Genomic DNA, 17,716 nt, shown 5'->3' with positions numbered 1-17,716 from the left:
GCCCGGGCTCGGGCGCGCAGTCGTCGGCGCGGCCGTCGACGGCGCGTGCGTCGTCGGCGCGAGCGACGGCGCGGCCGTCGTCGGCGCGTGCGTCGTCTGGTAGCCGCCCGTGTGGATCGAGATGGCCTCGTGGCTCGCGTCCTGGTCCACGGACGCCGCGCTGAAGTTGCCCTCGTTGGCGAGCGCGGCGCCGAAGGTCGACGTGCCGTCGTCGCCGGCGGTCGTGACCTCCGTGAGCTCGCTGCTGAAGTCGTCGACGACGGTGTCGACGTCCGTGTCGCCGTCGACGTCGACGTCGACGTCGAAGTGCACGGTCACGGAGGACTCGTCGAGGCGCCGGTGTCGCACGTCGCCGACGCGGCGCCGCGCGAGCGCCGCGAGGCGCCGCCGCCGCGCGTCCTCGGCCGTGACCGAGGGGATGTCGCCGACGCTGTCGATCATCGAGAGGATGCCGCTCGCGAGGACGCGCTTGAAGGCCTTGACGTGGTCGATGCTGAAGTCGGACGCGGACATGCCCGCGAGGACGATCGCGGACGACACCTTGGCGCCGTAGAAGTGGCTCGGCGCGAAGGTCGCGGTGGGCGCGGGCACGGGGAGGCCCGTCGTCGGCGTCCGCGTCGGCGCGGCGGACGTCGGCGTCGGCGTCGGCGACGGCGTCGACGGCGTCGCCGTCGGGGACGGCGTCGACGGCCGCGCGGTCGGCGCGGCCGACGGCGCGGCCGTCGTCGGCGTCGCCGTCGGCGCGGGCGTGTACGACACCTGGAAATAGAAGGAATCGGTCACGGAGGCGTCGTCTTTGCACGAGAGCGTCAGGGTGTACTCGTTCACGTCCGCGTCGCCCGGAAACTGCTGTAGGGTTTCGCCAGTGTTGTCCACGACGACCGCGCCGATGACGTTCCCGTCCAGGTCGGCCACGATGCCGCTCAGGGTCTCGCACGCGCTCGGGTCGCCACGGTACACCCAGAGAAGCTCGCACTCGACGTAGTGAACGCACGTCGACGAACCGCCGCCCATGCTCGTGATCTCTATGTAGGAGGCCGTCGGCGCGGGCGCGGGCAGCTCGCTCGGCGCGGGGCTCGGCAGCATCGTCGGGTAGGGCGACGGCTCCAGCGACGGCGTCGCCGACGGCGCGGCCGTGGTCGGCGCCGCGCTCGGCTTCGTCGTCGGCACGGCCGTCGGCGCGGGCGTGTACGACACCTGGAAATAGAAGGAATCGGTCACGGAGGCGTCGTCGTCGCACGTGAGCGTCAGGGTGTACTCGTTCACGTCCGCGTCGCCCGGAAACTGCTGGAGGGTTTCGCCGGTGTTGTCCTGGGCGACCACGCCGATGATGTTCCCGTCCAGGTCGGCCACGACGGCGGTCAGGGTCTCGCACGCGCTCGGGTCGCCGCGGTACACCCAGAGAAGCTCGCACTCGACGTAGTGGACGCACGTCGACGCTTCGCCGCCCAGGCTCGTGATCTCTATGTAGGAGGCCGTCGGCGCGACCGTCGGGGCGGCGGTCGACGGCGCGAGGCTCGGCGCGGGCGTCGGGGCCTTGGAGGGCGCGTCGCTGCAGCCGCAGGACCGCGCGCAGGCCTCCCACGCGAGCGAGTCGTCCTCGCCGACGACGGCGCACCGCGACGGCAGCGCCGCGACCCAGGCGCAGTGCTTCGACGGCGCGCCCTTCTTGTGCCAGCTCTCCGAGTCGGAGCAGTTCGCGCCCCACCACGTCGGCGCGGGCGTCGGCGCGGGCGTCGGCGCCGTCGACGGCGACGGCGACGGCGCGGGCGTCGGCGCGATCGTCGGCGACGTCGTCGGCGCGGGCGAGTACGACACCTGGAAAAAGATGGAATCGGTCACGGAGGCGTCCCCGTCGCACGTGAGCGTCAGGGTGTACTCGTTCACGTCCGCGTCGCCCGGAAACGGCCGCAGGGCTTCGCCGGTGTTGTCCTGGGTGTCCGTGGCGATGACGGTCCCGTTGAGGGTGGCCACGACGGCGGTCAGGGTCTTGCACGCGCTCGGGTCGCCGCGGTACACCCAGAGAAGCTCGCACTCGACGTAGTGGACGCACGTCGACGCTTCGCCGCCCATGCTCGTGATCTCTATGTAGGAGGCCGTCGGCGCGACCGTCGGGGCGGCGGTCGACGGCGCGAGGCTCGGCGCGGGCGTCGGGGCCGTCGACGGCGACGGCGACGGCGCGGGCGTCGGCGCGATCGTCGGCGACGTCGTCGGCGCGGGCGAGTACGACACCTGGAAAAAGATGGAATCGGTCACGGAGGCGTCCCCGTCGCACGTGAGCGTCAGGGTGTACTCGTTCACGTCCGCGTCGCCCGGAAACGGCCGCAGGGCTTCGCCGGTGTTGTCCTGGGTGTCCGTGGCGATGACGGTCCCGTTGAGGTTGGCCACGACGGCGGTCAGGGTCTCGCACGCGCTCGGGTCGCCGCGGTACACCCAGAGAAGCTCGCACTCGACGTAGGCGACGCACGTCGACGCTTCGCCGCCCATGCTCGTGATTTGCAGGTAGGAGGCCGTCGGCGCGATCGTCGGAAGGGCGCTCGGCGACGAGGAGGGCGCCGCGCTCGGAGACGACGACGGCGCCGCGGTGGGCTCCTCCTGGCAGGGCGCCGCCTCGACGACGGCGACGCCGCTCCAGGCGTGCGCCGTCAGGGCGACGTCGAGGTCGCCGTCGCCGTCGAGGTCCCCGGCGACGGCGCGCCCGCCGTAGGTCGTCTCGACGTCGTGGCGCTCCCAGGCGACGCCCGCGTCGGACTCGTACCAGGCCGTCGCCGTCCCGTAGACGCCGACGAGCACGTCGCCGTCGCCGTCGCCGTCGAGGTCCGCGACGTCGACGGCGTAGGGCAGGTCGAGCCCCGAGGCGACGACGCCGCCGTAGGCGAACTGGCTGCCGTTGTTCGCGACGTAGGCGACGTCGCCCGTGTCCGCGTTCGCGTAGACGATGTCGACGTCGCCGTCGCCGTCGACGTCGCCCGACGCGAGGGCCCAGACCGTGCCGAGGCCCGACGCCACGAGCCCGCCGGAGAAGGTGCCGTTGGCGAAGAAGTAGCCGAACATGGCGTCGTCCTCGTAGGTCTCGACGGAGCCGTCGGCGCCCTCGTCCCCGTAGATGACGCGGTAGACGACGGCGACGTCGACGTCGCCGTCGCCGTCGGCGTCGGCGGCCGTGAGGCGGAACGCGCAGGCGAAGTAGGCGCCGCGGATGGACGCCTCGCCGAAGTCGGTCCTCTCGAAGGCCGGCGCGCCGCCGGCCGTCCCGGCGATCTGCTCGTAGTAGGAGACGCCGACGCCCCCCGAGTCCGCCGAGTCGCCGCAGTTGGCCGCGAGGACGTCGAGGTCCGCGTCGCCGTCGACGTCGACGACCGCGAGGTCCTCGGCCTTCGCGCCGGAGGCGATGGTGACAAAGGTCGTTTCGTCGCCGCCGAAGGGGCCCGTCGCGTAGGCGACGACGTCGTCGGTCTTCTCGAGGAGTTTCGCGGCGCCGGCGAGGTCCGCGGCGCCGTCGCCGTCGACGTCCGCGGCCGCGACGGCGACGAGGTCCTCGTAGGACCCGATGATCGTCTTCGCGGCGGCGCAGTCCGCGTAGCAGTAGGCGTAGTCGCCCGAGCCCTCGACGAAGGCGCCGTCGGCGTCGACGGCCGTCGCGCACCACGCGAGGCCGTTCGCGTCCGCGTAGTCGTACGTGCAGGCCTCGTAGGACGTCTTCGCGTAGACGAAGGGGAAGACGCAGGCCTCCGGCGGCACCCCGCACGCGTCGTAGACGGCGCCGTCGTTCGCGTACCAGGCGAGGTCGCCGGGGGGCTCGGTGCCGCCCGCGACGACGTCGAGGTCCGCGTCGCCGTCGAGGTCCGCGACGGCGACGGCGTAGGACCCGTTGAGCGCGCCGTCGAGGAGCCGCGGCGACCCGAAGGTCGCGGCCGCCGCGCAGGCGGCCGTCGGCGCGGGCGACAGCGACGGCGCCGGCGACGGCCGCGGCGTCGGCCGCGGCGACGGCGCGGCCGTCGACGGCGCGGCCGTCGGCGGGCAGAGCGCGCCGCCGACCTCCTCGCAGTAGGGCACGTCGCAGTAGTCCCATTCCGGCTGCGTGCCCTCGCCGTTGACGCACCAGGCCCCGCCGCCGTCGCCGTCGGGGTTGCGGCAGAAGTTGTGGTCGCCGAGGCCCGCGTCCGGGTAGTCGTCGGGGGAGTAGGCGTGCTTGGTGGGCTCCTGCGACGTCCAGTACTGGCACTTGACGCCCGCGGCGGTCTCGGCGACGGCCCCGCGGTAGTCGCTCTGGTCCTTCTCGTCGGCGCAGCCCGTCGCGCAGCCGCTCGGCGCGGGGCTCGGGACCGGCGTCGGCGCCTTCGAGTCCGACACGCAGGCCTCGCCGCCGTAGTACAAATAGCCCGCGCCCTCCGCCGCGGCGACGACGTCCGCGACGCCGTCGCCGTCGAAGTCGCGCGCGACGACGCGCGTGCCGCCGTCGCCGACGGCGACCTCGGTCCAGGCCGAGCCGTCGCCGTCGACGTTCGCAAAGTAGGAGACCGCGCCCTCGTAGCGCGCGAGCACGAGGTCCAGGCTCCCGTCGCCGTCGACGTCGCGCGCGTCGAAGCGCGCGGGCCAGCCGAGGCCCGACGCGACGTAGCTCCGCGTCGCGCCCGCGGCGAGGGGCCCCGGTACGACGCTGAGCGCGCCCGCGTAGACCTCGACGAAGACGGCGTCGAGGTCGCCGTCGCCGTCGACGTCGTGGAGGCCGACGTCGCCGAGGCCGCCGCCGTCCTCGAAGAGCACGGCCGGCGCGCCGAAGGCGCCGTCCTCCAGAACGTAGTACGCGGCGACGTCCGAGACGCCGTCGGTGCCGTCGTCGCCGACCTCGAGCTCGAAGGACGCGAGCGCGCCCGCGACGGCGCCGTCGAGCTCGCCCGCGGCGACGGCCCGGGCGCAGTAGCCCTCGCGCGCGTCCACGGCCGTCCGGACGAACTGGCGCTGGCCCGTCGAACCGGCGCCCGTCGCCTCGTAGTAGGCGACGCCCGCGGCGCACTCCGCGGCGAGCACGTCGACGTCGCCGTCGCCGTCGACGTCGACGGCGACGAGCGACTCGGGCACGCCCGCGACGGACCCGACGTCGCTCGCGCTCCAGGCGATGGCGTCGGTCGTCGCCGCGCCCTCGACGTAGGCGATCGCGTCCGACGACCCGGCGACGCCGGCGAGGACGACGGCGCCGCCGTCGCCGCCGCCGTCGACGGCGACGGCGACGAGGTCGTCGCCCGCCGCCACCGTCGTCACGTAGGCGACGGCCGCGCCCCCGCGGGCGTAGGCGCCGTCGTTCTCGAGCCAGAAGACGGCCATGGAGTCGTCGTCGCCGCCGACGACGTCGTCGTCGCCGTCGCCGTCGACGTCGCCGGCCGCGACGAGGAGCGAGCCCTCGGCGACCTCGAAGAGCGTCGCGTAGGACCCGTAGAGCGTCCCGCCGGCGCACTGGACCGTCGGCGCGGCGGTCGCCGTCGGCGCGGGCGACAGGTAGGCCACGCCGATCTTCGCGGCCTCGAGCGCGGCCTTCGTCGCGTCTCCGTCGACCGACGCGGCCGCCACGGCCGCCGCGGCGGCGTCGGAGAGCTTCGCGGCGATGGAGGCGAGGTACTCGTCGAACGCGCCGCTCTCCACGGCGTCCTCGAGCGCCGCGAGCGCGTCGGCCGCGGCGGCCTCGGCGGCGGCCGCGTCCGCCGCGACGACGGCCGCGGAGAACGACACCTCGGCGTAGTCGCCCGAGTCCTCGAGCCGGCGGCGGTCCTGACCGTCCTCGTCCTCGTTGCCGCAGCAGACCGACGCCATGTAGTCGGCTCCGGCCTGATCCGCGTCGTCGAGGTCGCCGCTACACGCCCAGTCGACCTCGCTGCCGCAGGTGCGGCCATCGTCCCAGACCTGCAAGTCCGCGTCGAAGCTGACGCCGGCGCCGCAGAGGCAGGCGCCCTCGCCGTCGTCGTCGTCGTCGTCGACGGCGGCGACGTCCGACACCTCCTCGAAGAGCTGCGACGACCCGTAGTGGATCGCCCCCGCGATGGCCGCGCGCACGTCGTCGTCCCCGTTGACGTCCGCGGGCGCGAGGCCCGAAAAGTAGACCGACGACGACACCGTCGCGCGCGTGCGCGTGGGCGTCGGCGCCGCCGTCGCTTTCTCGCCGTCCTCGTCCTCGTCGCCGTCCTCGGCGCCCGCCGAGTACGAGTAGCTGCCGTCGTACGAGTAGCTGTACGAGTCGCTGTACGAGTAGCTGTAGGACGCCGGCGCGTAGCTGTAGGAGTAGGAGTAGCTGGAGGAGTCGTAGGAGTAGGAGTAGCTGTAGGAGTCGTAGGAGTAGGAGTAGCTGTAGGACCCGGCGTCGGCGTAGCTGTAGGACCCGGCGTAGGAGTACGAGAGGGCGTACGAGTAGCTGTAGGACTCCGCGTAGGAGTACGAGAGGGCGTACGAGTAGCTGTAGGACTCGGCGTAGGAGTACGAGAGGGCCGCGGCGCCGGAGAGGACCTGGACCTCGGCTAGGTCGAGCGCGCTCGAGTAGACGTAGACCTCGTCGACGGCGCCCGTGAGGTACTGCTGCGCGGAGCGGGCCCCGATCGTGAACGGGATGTCGGCGCCGGTAGACAGAGCGAGCGTCCCGCCGTCGACCTCGTCCCCGTCGTAGAACAGGGCCCAGTCGGACCCGTCGTAGGTCAGGCAGTAGTGGTGCCACTCGCCGTCGCCGTTGCCCGGCGTGCCGACGGTGAACTCGTTGCCGTAGAAGACCGTCTGGGTGGTGCCGTCGGCCACCGGCGTGAGGCCGAACTCCATCGCTTCGTACCAGGTGCCGTAGGTGAAGAGGTAGCCGGCGTACGCGTCGACGCGCGCCCAGAGGCACACGGACCGCGGCGCGGCGCCGCCGAGCCCGCCGGTGAGCGCGGCGGCGAACTCGACCTTGTCGTCCGTCCCGTCGAAGGCCAGCGCTCTTCCGCTCCAGCCCGTCGTCGCCGTCGCGCCGCTGATCGTCCCGTCGTAGGCGCCGTAGTCGTCGGCGGCCGTGCCGTCGTCGAAGGAGTAGTACGAGACCAGCGTGGAGGAGGAGACGTGCGTCGGCCGAGGCGTCGGCGGCGCCGGCGTCGGCTGCGGCGTCACAGCGTCGTAGAGCACCTGGATCGACGCATCGTCGAGCGCGCTCGCGTAGATGTAGAGCTCGTCGATGGAGCCGCTGAGGTAGCCGGCGTAGCCTGCCGCCCCTAAGCGTACTCCGAGCGTCAGCGGGTTGTCGGAGCCGGTGTCGAGGGCCACGGTCTCGGTGTGAACCAGCGTCGCGTCAAAGTACAGCGTCCACGCCGATCCGTCGTACGTGTGGCAGTAGTGGTGCCAGTCGCCGTCGTCGGACCCGGATGCCGCGATGTCCCCGAACTCGTAGCTCGCGCCGTACCCCATCAGCACGAACTCGCCGGCCGTGGTCTCCGTCGCGAAGGCGAATCGTTTCGAATCCGCGTTCGAGTTGTACGAGAAGAGCGTGCCGCCGTCCCACTCGTCGATCAATGCCCACAAGCACAGTGTCCGCGCGCTGCTCCCGAGGATGTCCGCCGTCACCGCCGCCGGGAACTCGACGGAGTCGTCGCCGTCGAAGAGGAGCGCGGCGCTCCCGTCGGGGCCCGTCGTCGGGATCGCGCCGGCGAGCGTCCCGTCGAGGCTGCCGTCGCTGTCCTCGGCGGCCGTGCCGTCGTCGAAGGAGTAGTACGCGACGAGCGTCGAGTGCGACACGTGCGTCGGCAGCGGCGTCACCGTCGGCAGCAGCGTCACGGCGTCGTAGAGCACCTGGATCGACGCATCGTCGAGCGCGCTCGCGTAGATGTAGAGCTCGTCGATGGAGCCGCTGAGGTAGTCGGCGTAGCCTGCCGTCCCTATGCGTACTCCGAGCGTCAACGGGTTGTCTGAGCCGGTGTCGAGGGCCACGGTCTCGGTGTGAACCAGCGTCGCGTCAAAGTACAGCGTCCACGCCGATCCGTCGTACGTGTGGCAGTAGTGGTGCCAGTCGCCGTCGTCGGACCCGGATGCCGCGATGTCCCCGAACTCGTAGCTCACGCTGCCCCCCTTCAGCACGAACTCGCCGGCCGTCGTCTCCGTCGCGAAGGCGAATCGTTGCGCAGCGTCGTTCGAGTTGTACGAGAAGAGCGCGCCGCCGTCCCACTCGTCGATCAATGCCCACAAGCACAGTGTCCGCGCGCTGCTCCCGAGGATGTCCGCCGTCACCGCCGCCGGGAACTCGACGTTTTGGTTCCCGTCGAAGAGGAGCGCGCCGCTTCCGTCGCGACCCGTCGTCGGGATAGCGCCGCTGAGCGTCCCGTCGAGGCTCCCGTAGTCGTCCGCGGCCGTCCCGTTGTCGAAGGAGTAGTACGCGACGAGCGTCGAGTGCGACACGTGCGTCGGCAGCGGCGTCACCGTCGGCTGCAGCGTCACGGCGTCGTCGTAGAGCACCTCGATCGACGCCGCGTCGAGCGCGCTCGCGTAGATGTAGACCTCGTCGATGGAGCCGCTGAGGTAGCCGCTGTAGGAGTTGCTGTTTACCCGCACTCCGAGCGTCAAAGGGTTCTGGGGGCCAGTGTCCAGGGCCACGGTCTCCGTGTGAACCAGCGTCGCATCGAAGTACAGCAGCCAGTCCGTTCCGTTGTACGTGTGGCAGTAGTGGTGCCAGTCGCCGTCGTCGGAGCCGGACACCGCGACGTCCCGGAAGTCGTAGTAGTCGCCCCACCCGAGCAGCCCGAACTCGCCGGCCGTCGTTTCGGTCATGAAGGCGAATCGTTTCGAATCGAAGTTCGAGTCGTACGAGAAAAGCGTGCCGCCGTCCCACTCGTCGATCAATGCCCACAAGCACAGCGTCCGCGTGCTGTTCCCGAGGATGTCCGCCGTCACCGCCGCCGGGAACACGACGGAGTCGTCGCCGTTGAAGAGGAGCGCGCCGCTTCCGTCGGGACCCGTCGTCGGGATCGGACCCGTGTATCCAGGGGGGCTCGCGCCGGCGAGCGTCCCGTCGAGGCTGCTGTTGCTCGCCTCGGCGGCCGTGCCGTCGTCGAAGGAGTAGTGCGCGACGAGCGTGCCCTCGAAGAAGTTCGACGTCGGCAGCGGCGTCACCGTCGGCCGCGGCGTCGTCACCGTCGGCTGCGGCGTCGTCGGCGTCGTCATCTGGTAGCTCTCGAAGTCGGTATAAGATTCCACCCGCGTCGCGCACGTCTTACCGATGAAGCATCCGTAGCAGTCGTACGTCTCCGACACGGAGAAGTAGGCGCAGTCCGGGATGGCGGCGCAGACGGCGTAGCAGTTGGCCACGGACTGGCAATGGCAGAAGGCGCTCGGCCACGTCGGGCCGTTGTCGTACCAGTCCTCGCTCCCCGTCGTCGAGTACGTGTCGGGGAGAGATCCGAAGTTCTCGTCCAAATAGGAAACGAGAAAGGACTCGCTGTCGTCGGCGTTCTCGCAGATGCCCTGCGCGCGGCGCGGGCGCGTGCACGCGCGGCGCGCACGCGCGCGCGAGGTGGCGGGCGCGAGCGGCGCGCGCGGCCGGGTCGGGCGAGGTGGCGGCCGCGGGCGGCGCGCGCGGCGGCGGGTCGGGCGACGCACCGTGCCGACGCTCGTGTACTCCGCCGATGAGTAGGAGTAGCTGTCGTCGTACGAGTAGGAGTAGGAGTAGCTGTCGTCGTACGAGTAGGAGTAGGAGTAGCTGGAGGCCTCCTCGCACTCCTGGAACGCGACCTCCGCGACGGCGACGTACTGCGCGAGGTTTGGGCTCGAGAGGTAGAGCCGCACGTAGCGGCTCGTCACGGGCTCGACGTCGAAGCACGTGTCGGCGAAGTCGAGCGCGGCGAGCTCCGACGTGTCGATGTTCGCCTTGACGACGCCGTCGGCCTCGCCGTATTCGGCGCCCTCGACCCAGTTGGCGCCGTCCGTCGACGAGTCGAGGCGCACGAGCGCGGCGCCCGCCGCGGCGCCGTTGTACTCCTTCCAGATCAAGCACACGGAGGCCACCGTGACCTCGGAGGACGTGTCGCCGAAGCAGCAATTGACGCAGTCCTCCTCGCCGTCGGAGGGGAGGCCGTCGCTGTAGCACGACGACTCGTCGGCGTGGTTGTCGCAGGACTCGCACCCGCCGTAGGTGTCGTAGTCGAAGTTGCAGAACTGGCCGTCCGAGCAGCTGCAGTCCGAGTAGGCCCGGCATTCGGAGCCGCCGGAGACCAAGTCGTAGGCGAGCCAGTTGGAATCGACGTCGTCCTCGGCACTCCACCACCCCCCGTTGAACGCGACCTACCAAATGCAGCGGTTTCGTTGTTTTTCCGGTCAACATCTCTCGAACGTCGTCGCGGCCGCGGGACGCCGGACGCGACGGTGTCCGCGTCGCCGTCGAGCGTCGCGGCCGCCGAGTAATCGACCGCCGCGTCGTAGTAGTACCCGGACTGGCCCGCGGCCGTCACGCCGTCGACGTCGGCGACGTCGCACGTGTCGTAGGAGTACGAGCTCGCGTACGAGTAGGACTTGGCGTGGCTGTAGGAGTAGCTGTAGGAGCCGTCGCCGTCGTTCGAGACGCAGTCTTCCGGGTTCGCGTCGGAGCAGCACTTCCCGGAGCCACACGTGCACTCTTCCGCGCCGTTCGAGTTGGAATAGCTCATGCCGTCTTCCCCGCTGCAGTAGTCGGAGCAAGAGGAGTCGGCGAGCGCGGTCTCGCACGTGCCGTCGTCGTCGTAGCTGTAGGAGGCGGCGTAGGAGTAGGAGTAGCTGGAGGCTTCCTCGCACTCCTGGAACGCGACCTCCGCGACGGCGACGTACTGCGAGAGGTGCGGGCTCGAGAGGTAGAGCCGCACGTAGCGGCTCGTCACGGGCTCGACGTCGAAGCACGTGTCGGCGAAGTCGAGCGCGGCGAGCTCCGACGTGTCGATGTTCGCCTTGACGACGCCGTCGGCCTCGCCGTATTCGGCGCCCTCGACCCAGTTGGCGCCGTCCGTCGACGAGTCGAGGCGCACGAGCGCGGCGCCCGCCGCGGCGCCGTTGTACTCCTTCCAGATCAAGCACACGGAGGCCACCGTGACCTCGGAGGACGTGTCGCCGAAGCAGCAATTGACGCAGTCCTCCTCGCCGTCGGAGGGGAGGCCGTCGCTGTAGCACGACGACTCGTCGGCGTGGTTGTCGCAGGACTCGCACCCGCCGTAGGTGTCGTAGTCGAAGTTGCAGAACTGGCCGTCCGAGCAGCTGCAGTCCGAGTAGGCCCGGCATTCGGAGCCGCCGGAGACCAAGTCGTAGGCGAGCCAGTTGGAATCGACGTCGTCCTCGGCACTCCACCACCCCCCGTTGAACGTGACCTACCAAATGCAGCGGTAACGATTTTTCGTCGTTTTTCCGGTCGACATCTCTCGAACGTCGTCGCGGCCGCGGGACGCCGGACGCGACGGTGTCCGCGTCGCCGTCGAGCGTCGCGGCCGCCGAGTAATCGACCGCCGCGTCGTAGTAGTACCCGGACTGGCCCGCGGCCGTCACGCCGTCGACGTCGGCGACGTCGCACGTGTCGTAGGAGTACGAGCTCGCGTACGAGTAGCTGGCGCCGTAGGAGTACGAGTAGGAGTACGAGCCGTCGTAGCTGTAGGAGAAGGAGGAGGAGGGGAAGGTGCCGTTCGTGCTGTACGTGCCGTTCGTGCTGTTCGTGCTGTTGCCGCTCAGTAGTGCGCCGATGATTTGCTGTCTGGGTTGCAACCTGCGGCGCTGCTCGAGCGACCCGGCGGCGCGGTCCGCGCCGCCCGCGGCCGCGGCGCGTCCGTCCGCGACGGCGGCGGCGACGCGCGCCACCAAGGCGCAGGCGACGGCGCCGCGGAGCGCACCACGCATCGTCCTACGGCGAAGGGCTGCGTACCATGCTGCCCGGTGGGCGGGCACCGAAGAGATTTTCGAACCTCGAACGTGCAGTTGTTGAAATTTCAATGGGGATCGAAAATGAAGGAAACTTGATTTGATTGAACCTTCAATTAAAGGTCCCCTATCCGCCGCGCCTCCAGGCCGCGCGGGGCGGGGGGGCGTTCGGCGCGCCGGCCGTCGCCGCGTCAGTCCCACTGGCCGTAGCCGTCGTCGCGGCCCGTGTTCCACTCGCCGGAGCCGCCGGAGAGCACGCCGACGTCCGCGTTGACGCCCGAGTTCGGCGAGCCGGACTCCTCGTCGGAGGCCGTCGGGCTCGGGTAGTTCGTGCGGCTCATCGTCGGCGCGCCCGCGCCCTCCTGCTCGACGATCTCGAGCCACTCGCGGTTGTGGCTGTAGAAGCGGCGGCGCCGGACCTGCGCGCCGAGCTCGCCGAGCGCGCCGGTCTCGTCGCGGTCGTGCTCCATGACGAGGTCGAGGCAGGCGTTCGCGTAGGAGACGACGGCCTCGTTGCCGTTGCCGAGGCAGTCGAGCACGTCCAGGAGCACGCGGCTGTTGTAGAGGATCTCGTCGTGCGTCTCGCGGTGCGCCAAAAGGTGCTGGAACGTGAAGAGGAGCTGGAGCGTGATCTCGGCGTCGTCGCTCTTGTCCCGCCAGACCTCCTCGAGGGACCGCGCGAGGCTCGAGCTCGCGATGGCGTTCGCGGCGTCGCGCTCCGTCGCCAGGACGCCCGCGAAGACGACGGCCTCGAGGACGACGTCGTGCTGGGCCATGCCCGGCACGAGGAGCTTCGAGAGGTAGCCCGTGAGGGAGAATTCCTCGATGTACTTGGCCCAGGTCGCGCCGCGGAGGAGGTCGTGGCGCGTGAGGTTGCCCAACGTGCCCAGAACCTCGACGAGGAGGTCGTGCGACTCCGTCTCGATCGCGAAGCCCAGGATCTGGGTCACGTGGCGGCTCCACAGGCCGCGCTGCAGGTACTCCTTGGCCGGGTCCTCCAGGTCCTGCTGGACGTCGAAGGTCCAGAGCGACAGGTTCCGCACGACCTTCATCAGCAGCGGGTCGCGCGTCCGCTCGACGCGGGCCACGAGGGCCGACAGGCCCTTGTTCGCGCACATGAGCTCCGCGTTGTGCTTGTTGAGGCTGAGGTTGCCCGCGAGCGCCGCGAGCTCGCGCGTGATCTTCCGGTTCGGCGGGAACTTGATGACGAGCTGCATGACGATGGGGATCGCCTCCGTGTACGTGAACATGGACTTGCACCGGTCGTCGACGCTGAGGTGGTAGAGCACGCGCAGCGACACCTCCCGGAACTTGTGGTTCTCCTTGAGCAGGCCCACGAGCTTCGGGATGAAGGAGTTCCGCACCATCTGGTCGCGGACGCCCGCGTCGAAGGACAGGTTGAAGAGGAGCCGGAGCATCGCGATGATGAGCTCCGGCGACGAGCAGGGCGCGAAGCGCGCGAGGCGGCCCACGAGGTTGCTCCGGAGCATGGCGTCCTTGTTCTCCTCGAAGAGCGTGAGCTTCTTCAGGAACACGGCCGCCAAGATGAGGAGCGGCGCGGACGCGGAGTGGGAGAAGACGGCGACGAGGTACTCGACGAGGTGGCGCTTGACCATCTTGTGCTCCACGAGCACGTCCTCGGCGAGGTTGATGAGCACCTGTGTGGAAACCAAATCTTCAACCCGACTTCAATGTGAGCGTAATCGAACGATTTGGACCAGACTCTTTCGCTGTGCTTCGAGAACTCGACGAGAGCAATCGATCTGTCCAAAAATCAGCCGAATCGACTTCGATTTGACCGAGCTAGAGAATTCTCAAGTTTGGTCAGGACCCCCTGAACCAGCGGTTGGTTTCCACACTGATGAGCACGTGGAGGCAGACGTAGAGCGTCTTGTCCTGCTTCCGCTGCACGAGCCGGCTCCGCTGGTCCTCCTTCTCCGCGGCGCGCTCGAGCTCCTCGACGCGCCGCTCGTGCTCGCGGATGCCCTCGCGGCTGTCCGAAAGCCCGAGCTTCGCCTCGCGGACCTCGCCCGCGCGGCGCCGCGCCTCCTCGTGGCGGTGCTCCGTCCGCTTCACCTCGAACTCGACGAGCTCGACGCAGATGGACCCGACGCGGTACTGGGCCAGGATGGCGTGCATCTCCACGAAGTTGGAGAAGCTCAGGAAGACGCGCACGATGTTGTAGGCGAGGTCCGACGACCGCCGGTAGTCCTCCGCGAGCACGCGGCTCAGCGCGCCCATGAGCGTGTGGTGCTGGACGAGGTGCTCGAGGTTGCCGACGAAGCTGCACAGCTTGAGGATCTTCTCCGTGCCGCGGACCTTCTCCTTCATGTCCTCGTTGCCCTCGTAGAGCATCTCGATGTACTCGTCGACGCTGTCCATGTCCGCGACGACGTCGTCGCGGTCGTCCTCGCGCTTCCGGCGGCGGCGCTCGCTGCGCTGCGCCGCCGCGTTCTTCGCCGCGTCGGGGTCGCCGGCCACGTGCTCCTGGAGGTTCGCGACGAGCATCTCGACGACGCGCCGCTTGCTGCTCGGGATGTACTTGCACTTGCGCAGCACGTCGTCGGCGATCTTCGCGGGGTCCGAGCGCTCGTTGAGCGTCTTGAGCCGCAGCCGCCGCGTGTGCGGCGTCCGCTCGCCGCTCGGCGGCTCCGACGTCTCGTAGTGCACGACGATGGCGCACTCCTCCTTGTCGGCCTCGATGAGGCCCGGATGGACCTTCTTCTTCTTCTTCTCCTCCTCGGCGGGCATCGTGGGCCGGCGGCGGGGCGGCGCGAGCCGCGGGGACGGCCGAAGCGCCGGGGGCGCCGACGCTCGACGACGCGGGCAGCTCGCGGGAGGCGCAGCCCACCCGCCAGATGCAGGGGAGGATGAACTCAAGGTGCATTTTCATTCGTTGCCGGTCGCACGATGGGGCAGCCCAGCAGATCCGCATCCCTCTAGGAAGAACGATGGGCACGCTCCTCGAGCAGTTCGTCTTCACGGCCGGCGACGGCAGCGAGATGGTCGTCACGGTCGTCGAGGACGCCGAGGCCGGCCAGCGCTTCGTCCACGGCAAGGAGCTCGCCTCGGGCCGCGAGCACCGCGTCGCCTTGGACCCGAGCCTGAGCCTCGCCGCCGTGTCGGCGTCGCTCTTCGTCGACGAGGCCGGCGCGCTACGGCTGCCCGCGGGCGCCGCCGCGCCGGAGGCCGCGCCGGAGCCCGAGGCGGCGGCCGCGGCGGCCGCGGCGGCCGCGGGGGACGCGGACGACGCGCTCGCGGCGGAGCTGCGGGAGACGTCGCGCGTGCGCGTGCGCTGCGTGACGTGGAACCTCATGGCCCAGGCGACGGCGGCGCCGGCCGCGCTCCGCGCGGCGCTGCTGCCCCTCGACCGCTACCACCTCGTCCACGTGGGCACGCAGGAGTGCGAGCGGTCCATCGCCGCGTCGCTGCTCGTCCAGTCCAAGGCCGCGTGGACGGCGACGCTCGTCGCCGCCCTCGGCCCGAACTACGAGGTCGTCGCGAGCCACACGCTCCAGGCGACGCACGCGATCCTCTTCTGCCACCGGTCCGCGCGGCCGCTCCTCGGCGACGTCCGGAGCGGCGCTGTCGCGACGGGCCTCGGCGCGGGCGACGCGCGCCTCGGGAACAAGGGCGGCGTCGGCCTCGCACTCGACGTCGGCGGCGCCAGGGTCTGCTTCGTCGCGTCGCACCTCACGGCGCACCAGAAGAAGTCCGCGGAGCGGAACCCCGTGTGGAAATCAACCGGCGGAACGCCCCGTCCCGCAAAAACGTCAACCCTCTCTAGCTCGATCAAATCGAAGCCGATTCGGCTGATTTTTGGACGAATCGATCGCTCTCGTCGAGTTCTCGAAGCACAGTCGAAGAGCTTGCGTCGAAACTGTCGCATACGCGCACATTGAAGTCGGGTTGAAGATTTGAATTCCACGCAGGCGGAACCGCGAGTTCCACAAGATCAGCGCGGAGCTCGCGAAGCTCCTCGCGCCGGGCGCACCGCCGCCCGACGACGGCGCCGACCCGCTGCGCGGCGCCTTCGACGTCGTCGCCTGGTCCGGGGACCTCAACTACCGCGTCGACCTGCCGCGCGACGCCGCGGACGACTTGATCGCCGCGCGCGACTTCGCGGGCCTCCTCGCCGCGGACCAGCTGGCGGGCGCCCTGGCGTCGGGCGCGGCCTGGGCGGGCTACGCCGAGGCGCCCGTGGCCTTCCCGCCGACCTACAAGTTCGACGCCGCGGCCGACGGCGCGCTCGACGTCTACGACACGTCGCCGAAGCGCCGCGTGCCGTCCTACACGGACCGCGTCCTCGTCGCGTCGCGCGACGCCGCCGCGGCGCGCATCGTCGACTACGGCTCCGTCGCCGACCTCCGGTCCAGCGACCACCGGCCCGTCGCGGCGACGCTGTCCCTCGCCGTCGACGCGGCCACGGCCAAGGAGGCGACGCTCGGCCAGCACCAGAGCCAGGTCTGCGCGGTCATGTAAGACTGTCGTCCCGCCGCCCTCCCCCGTCACCTCGACGCCCGCGCGAGGAAGCGCGCCCACTCGTCGACGGCGTCGTCGCGCTCGAAGAGCGCGCCTCTCGCGGCGCAGATCGCGGCCTCGAGCGCGCGGCGCCGCGGCGCGTCGTCGGCGAGGGCCGTCGCGTTGGCCACGTAGGCCGCGGGCGTCGCCGCGACGGGCGCCCCCGGCACGTTCATGCGCCGGTACATGCCGCGCGCGAGCGCGACGACGCTCTGGCGCCGCGGCGCCGTGACGACCGCGCGGCACGCGGAGAAGGCCTCGAGCGTCGTCACGCCGCCCCCGAAGGGGAAGGGGTCGAGGAGCACCGTCGCCAGGCGCAGCAGCGCGAAGAAGTCGGGGCCCGCGACGAGGGGCAGGAAGACGAAGCGCGCGAGCACGGGCCCCGGCCGCGCCGCGTACTTCGCGATGGACGCCTCGAGGCGCCGCTCGAGCGCGCGGAGCCACAGCAGCTTCTTCGGGTCGTAGGTGATGACGATGGCCTCCTTCTGGCCGCCGCGGCGGCTGATGGCGAAGGCGAGGCGCACGAGCACCTCGTCGAAGTCCGGGTGGAACTTGGGCAGGCTCTGCGGGCAGACGTAGAGCGCGTCGTAGTCGCCGAGGCCCAGCTCGCCCGCGAGCGCCGGAGCGCGCGCGTCGGTCTCGGCGAGCGTCGGCGCGTAGACGCCCTGGGGCGCGCGGAAGTAGAAGCCCAGCGTGTCGAAGCGCGCGGGTTGCTCCGCGTACCTTTCGGCCAAGAAGTCGTTCCGCGGCTCGAACGCGTCGGACGTGATGAAGTAGTCGATCGTGTCCGGGAGGCCCGACGTGTGCGGGTGGCCCCAGAAGAGGACCTGGGTCCTCGCGAGGCGCCCGAAGGCCCAGGTCGTCGTTTTCGCGTCCATGCCCAAATCCGCGAAGACGAGGACGTCGAGGCTCTTGGCCAGGTCGCGGTTGCTCAGCAAGACGCCGCGCTCGAGGCGCACGCGCGCCGCGCCCGTCTCCAGCACCCAGGCCGTCCAGTCGTCCTCCTCCTCCGCGGCGCTGAAGAGCGTCACCGCGAAGCCCGGCGTCGCCGCGAGCCCCCGGACGACGCCGCCCAGCAATTTGCAGACGCTGTGCCGCTTCCAGTAGCTGGAGACGAAGCCCACGCGCACCGCGTCGCCGGGCGCCGGCTCGTGGAGCACGGCGCCCAGCGCCGGGTGGGCCGCGCGGTACGCGTCCGCGATCGCGGCCATCAGCGCCGCGTCGGCGAAGCCGAGGTAGACGACGTAAAAGGTCCCCGGCATGGACGTCGCGTCGAGCGCCGCCAGGCGGCTGCCCCGCAGGGCCGCGACGTTGCGCTCGAGCCGCGCTA

General features: G+C 70.7%; 2 protein-coding genes across 2 annotated transcripts; both read right to left on the bottom strand.

The window, feature by feature from the left end:
- Nucleotides 1-4,044: 4,044 nt before the first annotated feature.
- AURANDRAFT_9397 (hypothetical protein) lies at nucleotides 4,045-4,266 on the bottom strand (the record flags this gene model as incomplete). Its single annotated transcript, XM_009035324.1, has 1 exon — nucleotides 4,045-4,266. A coding segment is annotated over one exon (222 nt), but the record flags the coding sequence as incomplete, so codon positions are not given.
- A 7,790-nt stretch (nucleotides 4,267-12,056) lies between these two features.
- Nucleotides 12,057-14,616, bottom strand: AURANDRAFT_20955 (hypothetical protein; the record flags this gene model as incomplete). The annotated part of the gene is made up of 3 exons (XM_009035490.1): nucleotides 12,057-13,523; nucleotides 13,735-13,839; nucleotides 13,891-14,616. 3 exons carry the CDS (start codon nucleotides 14,614-14,616, stop codon nucleotides 12,057-12,059), a joined length of 2,298 nt encoding a protein of 765 aa, XP_009033738.1.
- Between the last annotated feature and the right edge of the window lie 3,100 nt (nucleotides 14,617-17,716).

Source organism: Aureococcus anophagefferens (genome assembly GCF_000186865.1).
Source record: "Aureococcus anophagefferens unplaced genomic scaffold AURANscaffold_3, whole genome shotgun sequence".
Taxonomy (NCBI): Eukaryota; class Pelagophyceae; order Pelagomonadales; family Pelagomonadaceae; genus Aureococcus; species Aureococcus anophagefferens.
Note: the sequence above shows the minus strand (reverse complement) of the source record. Positions and strands in the feature narration are given on the sequence as shown.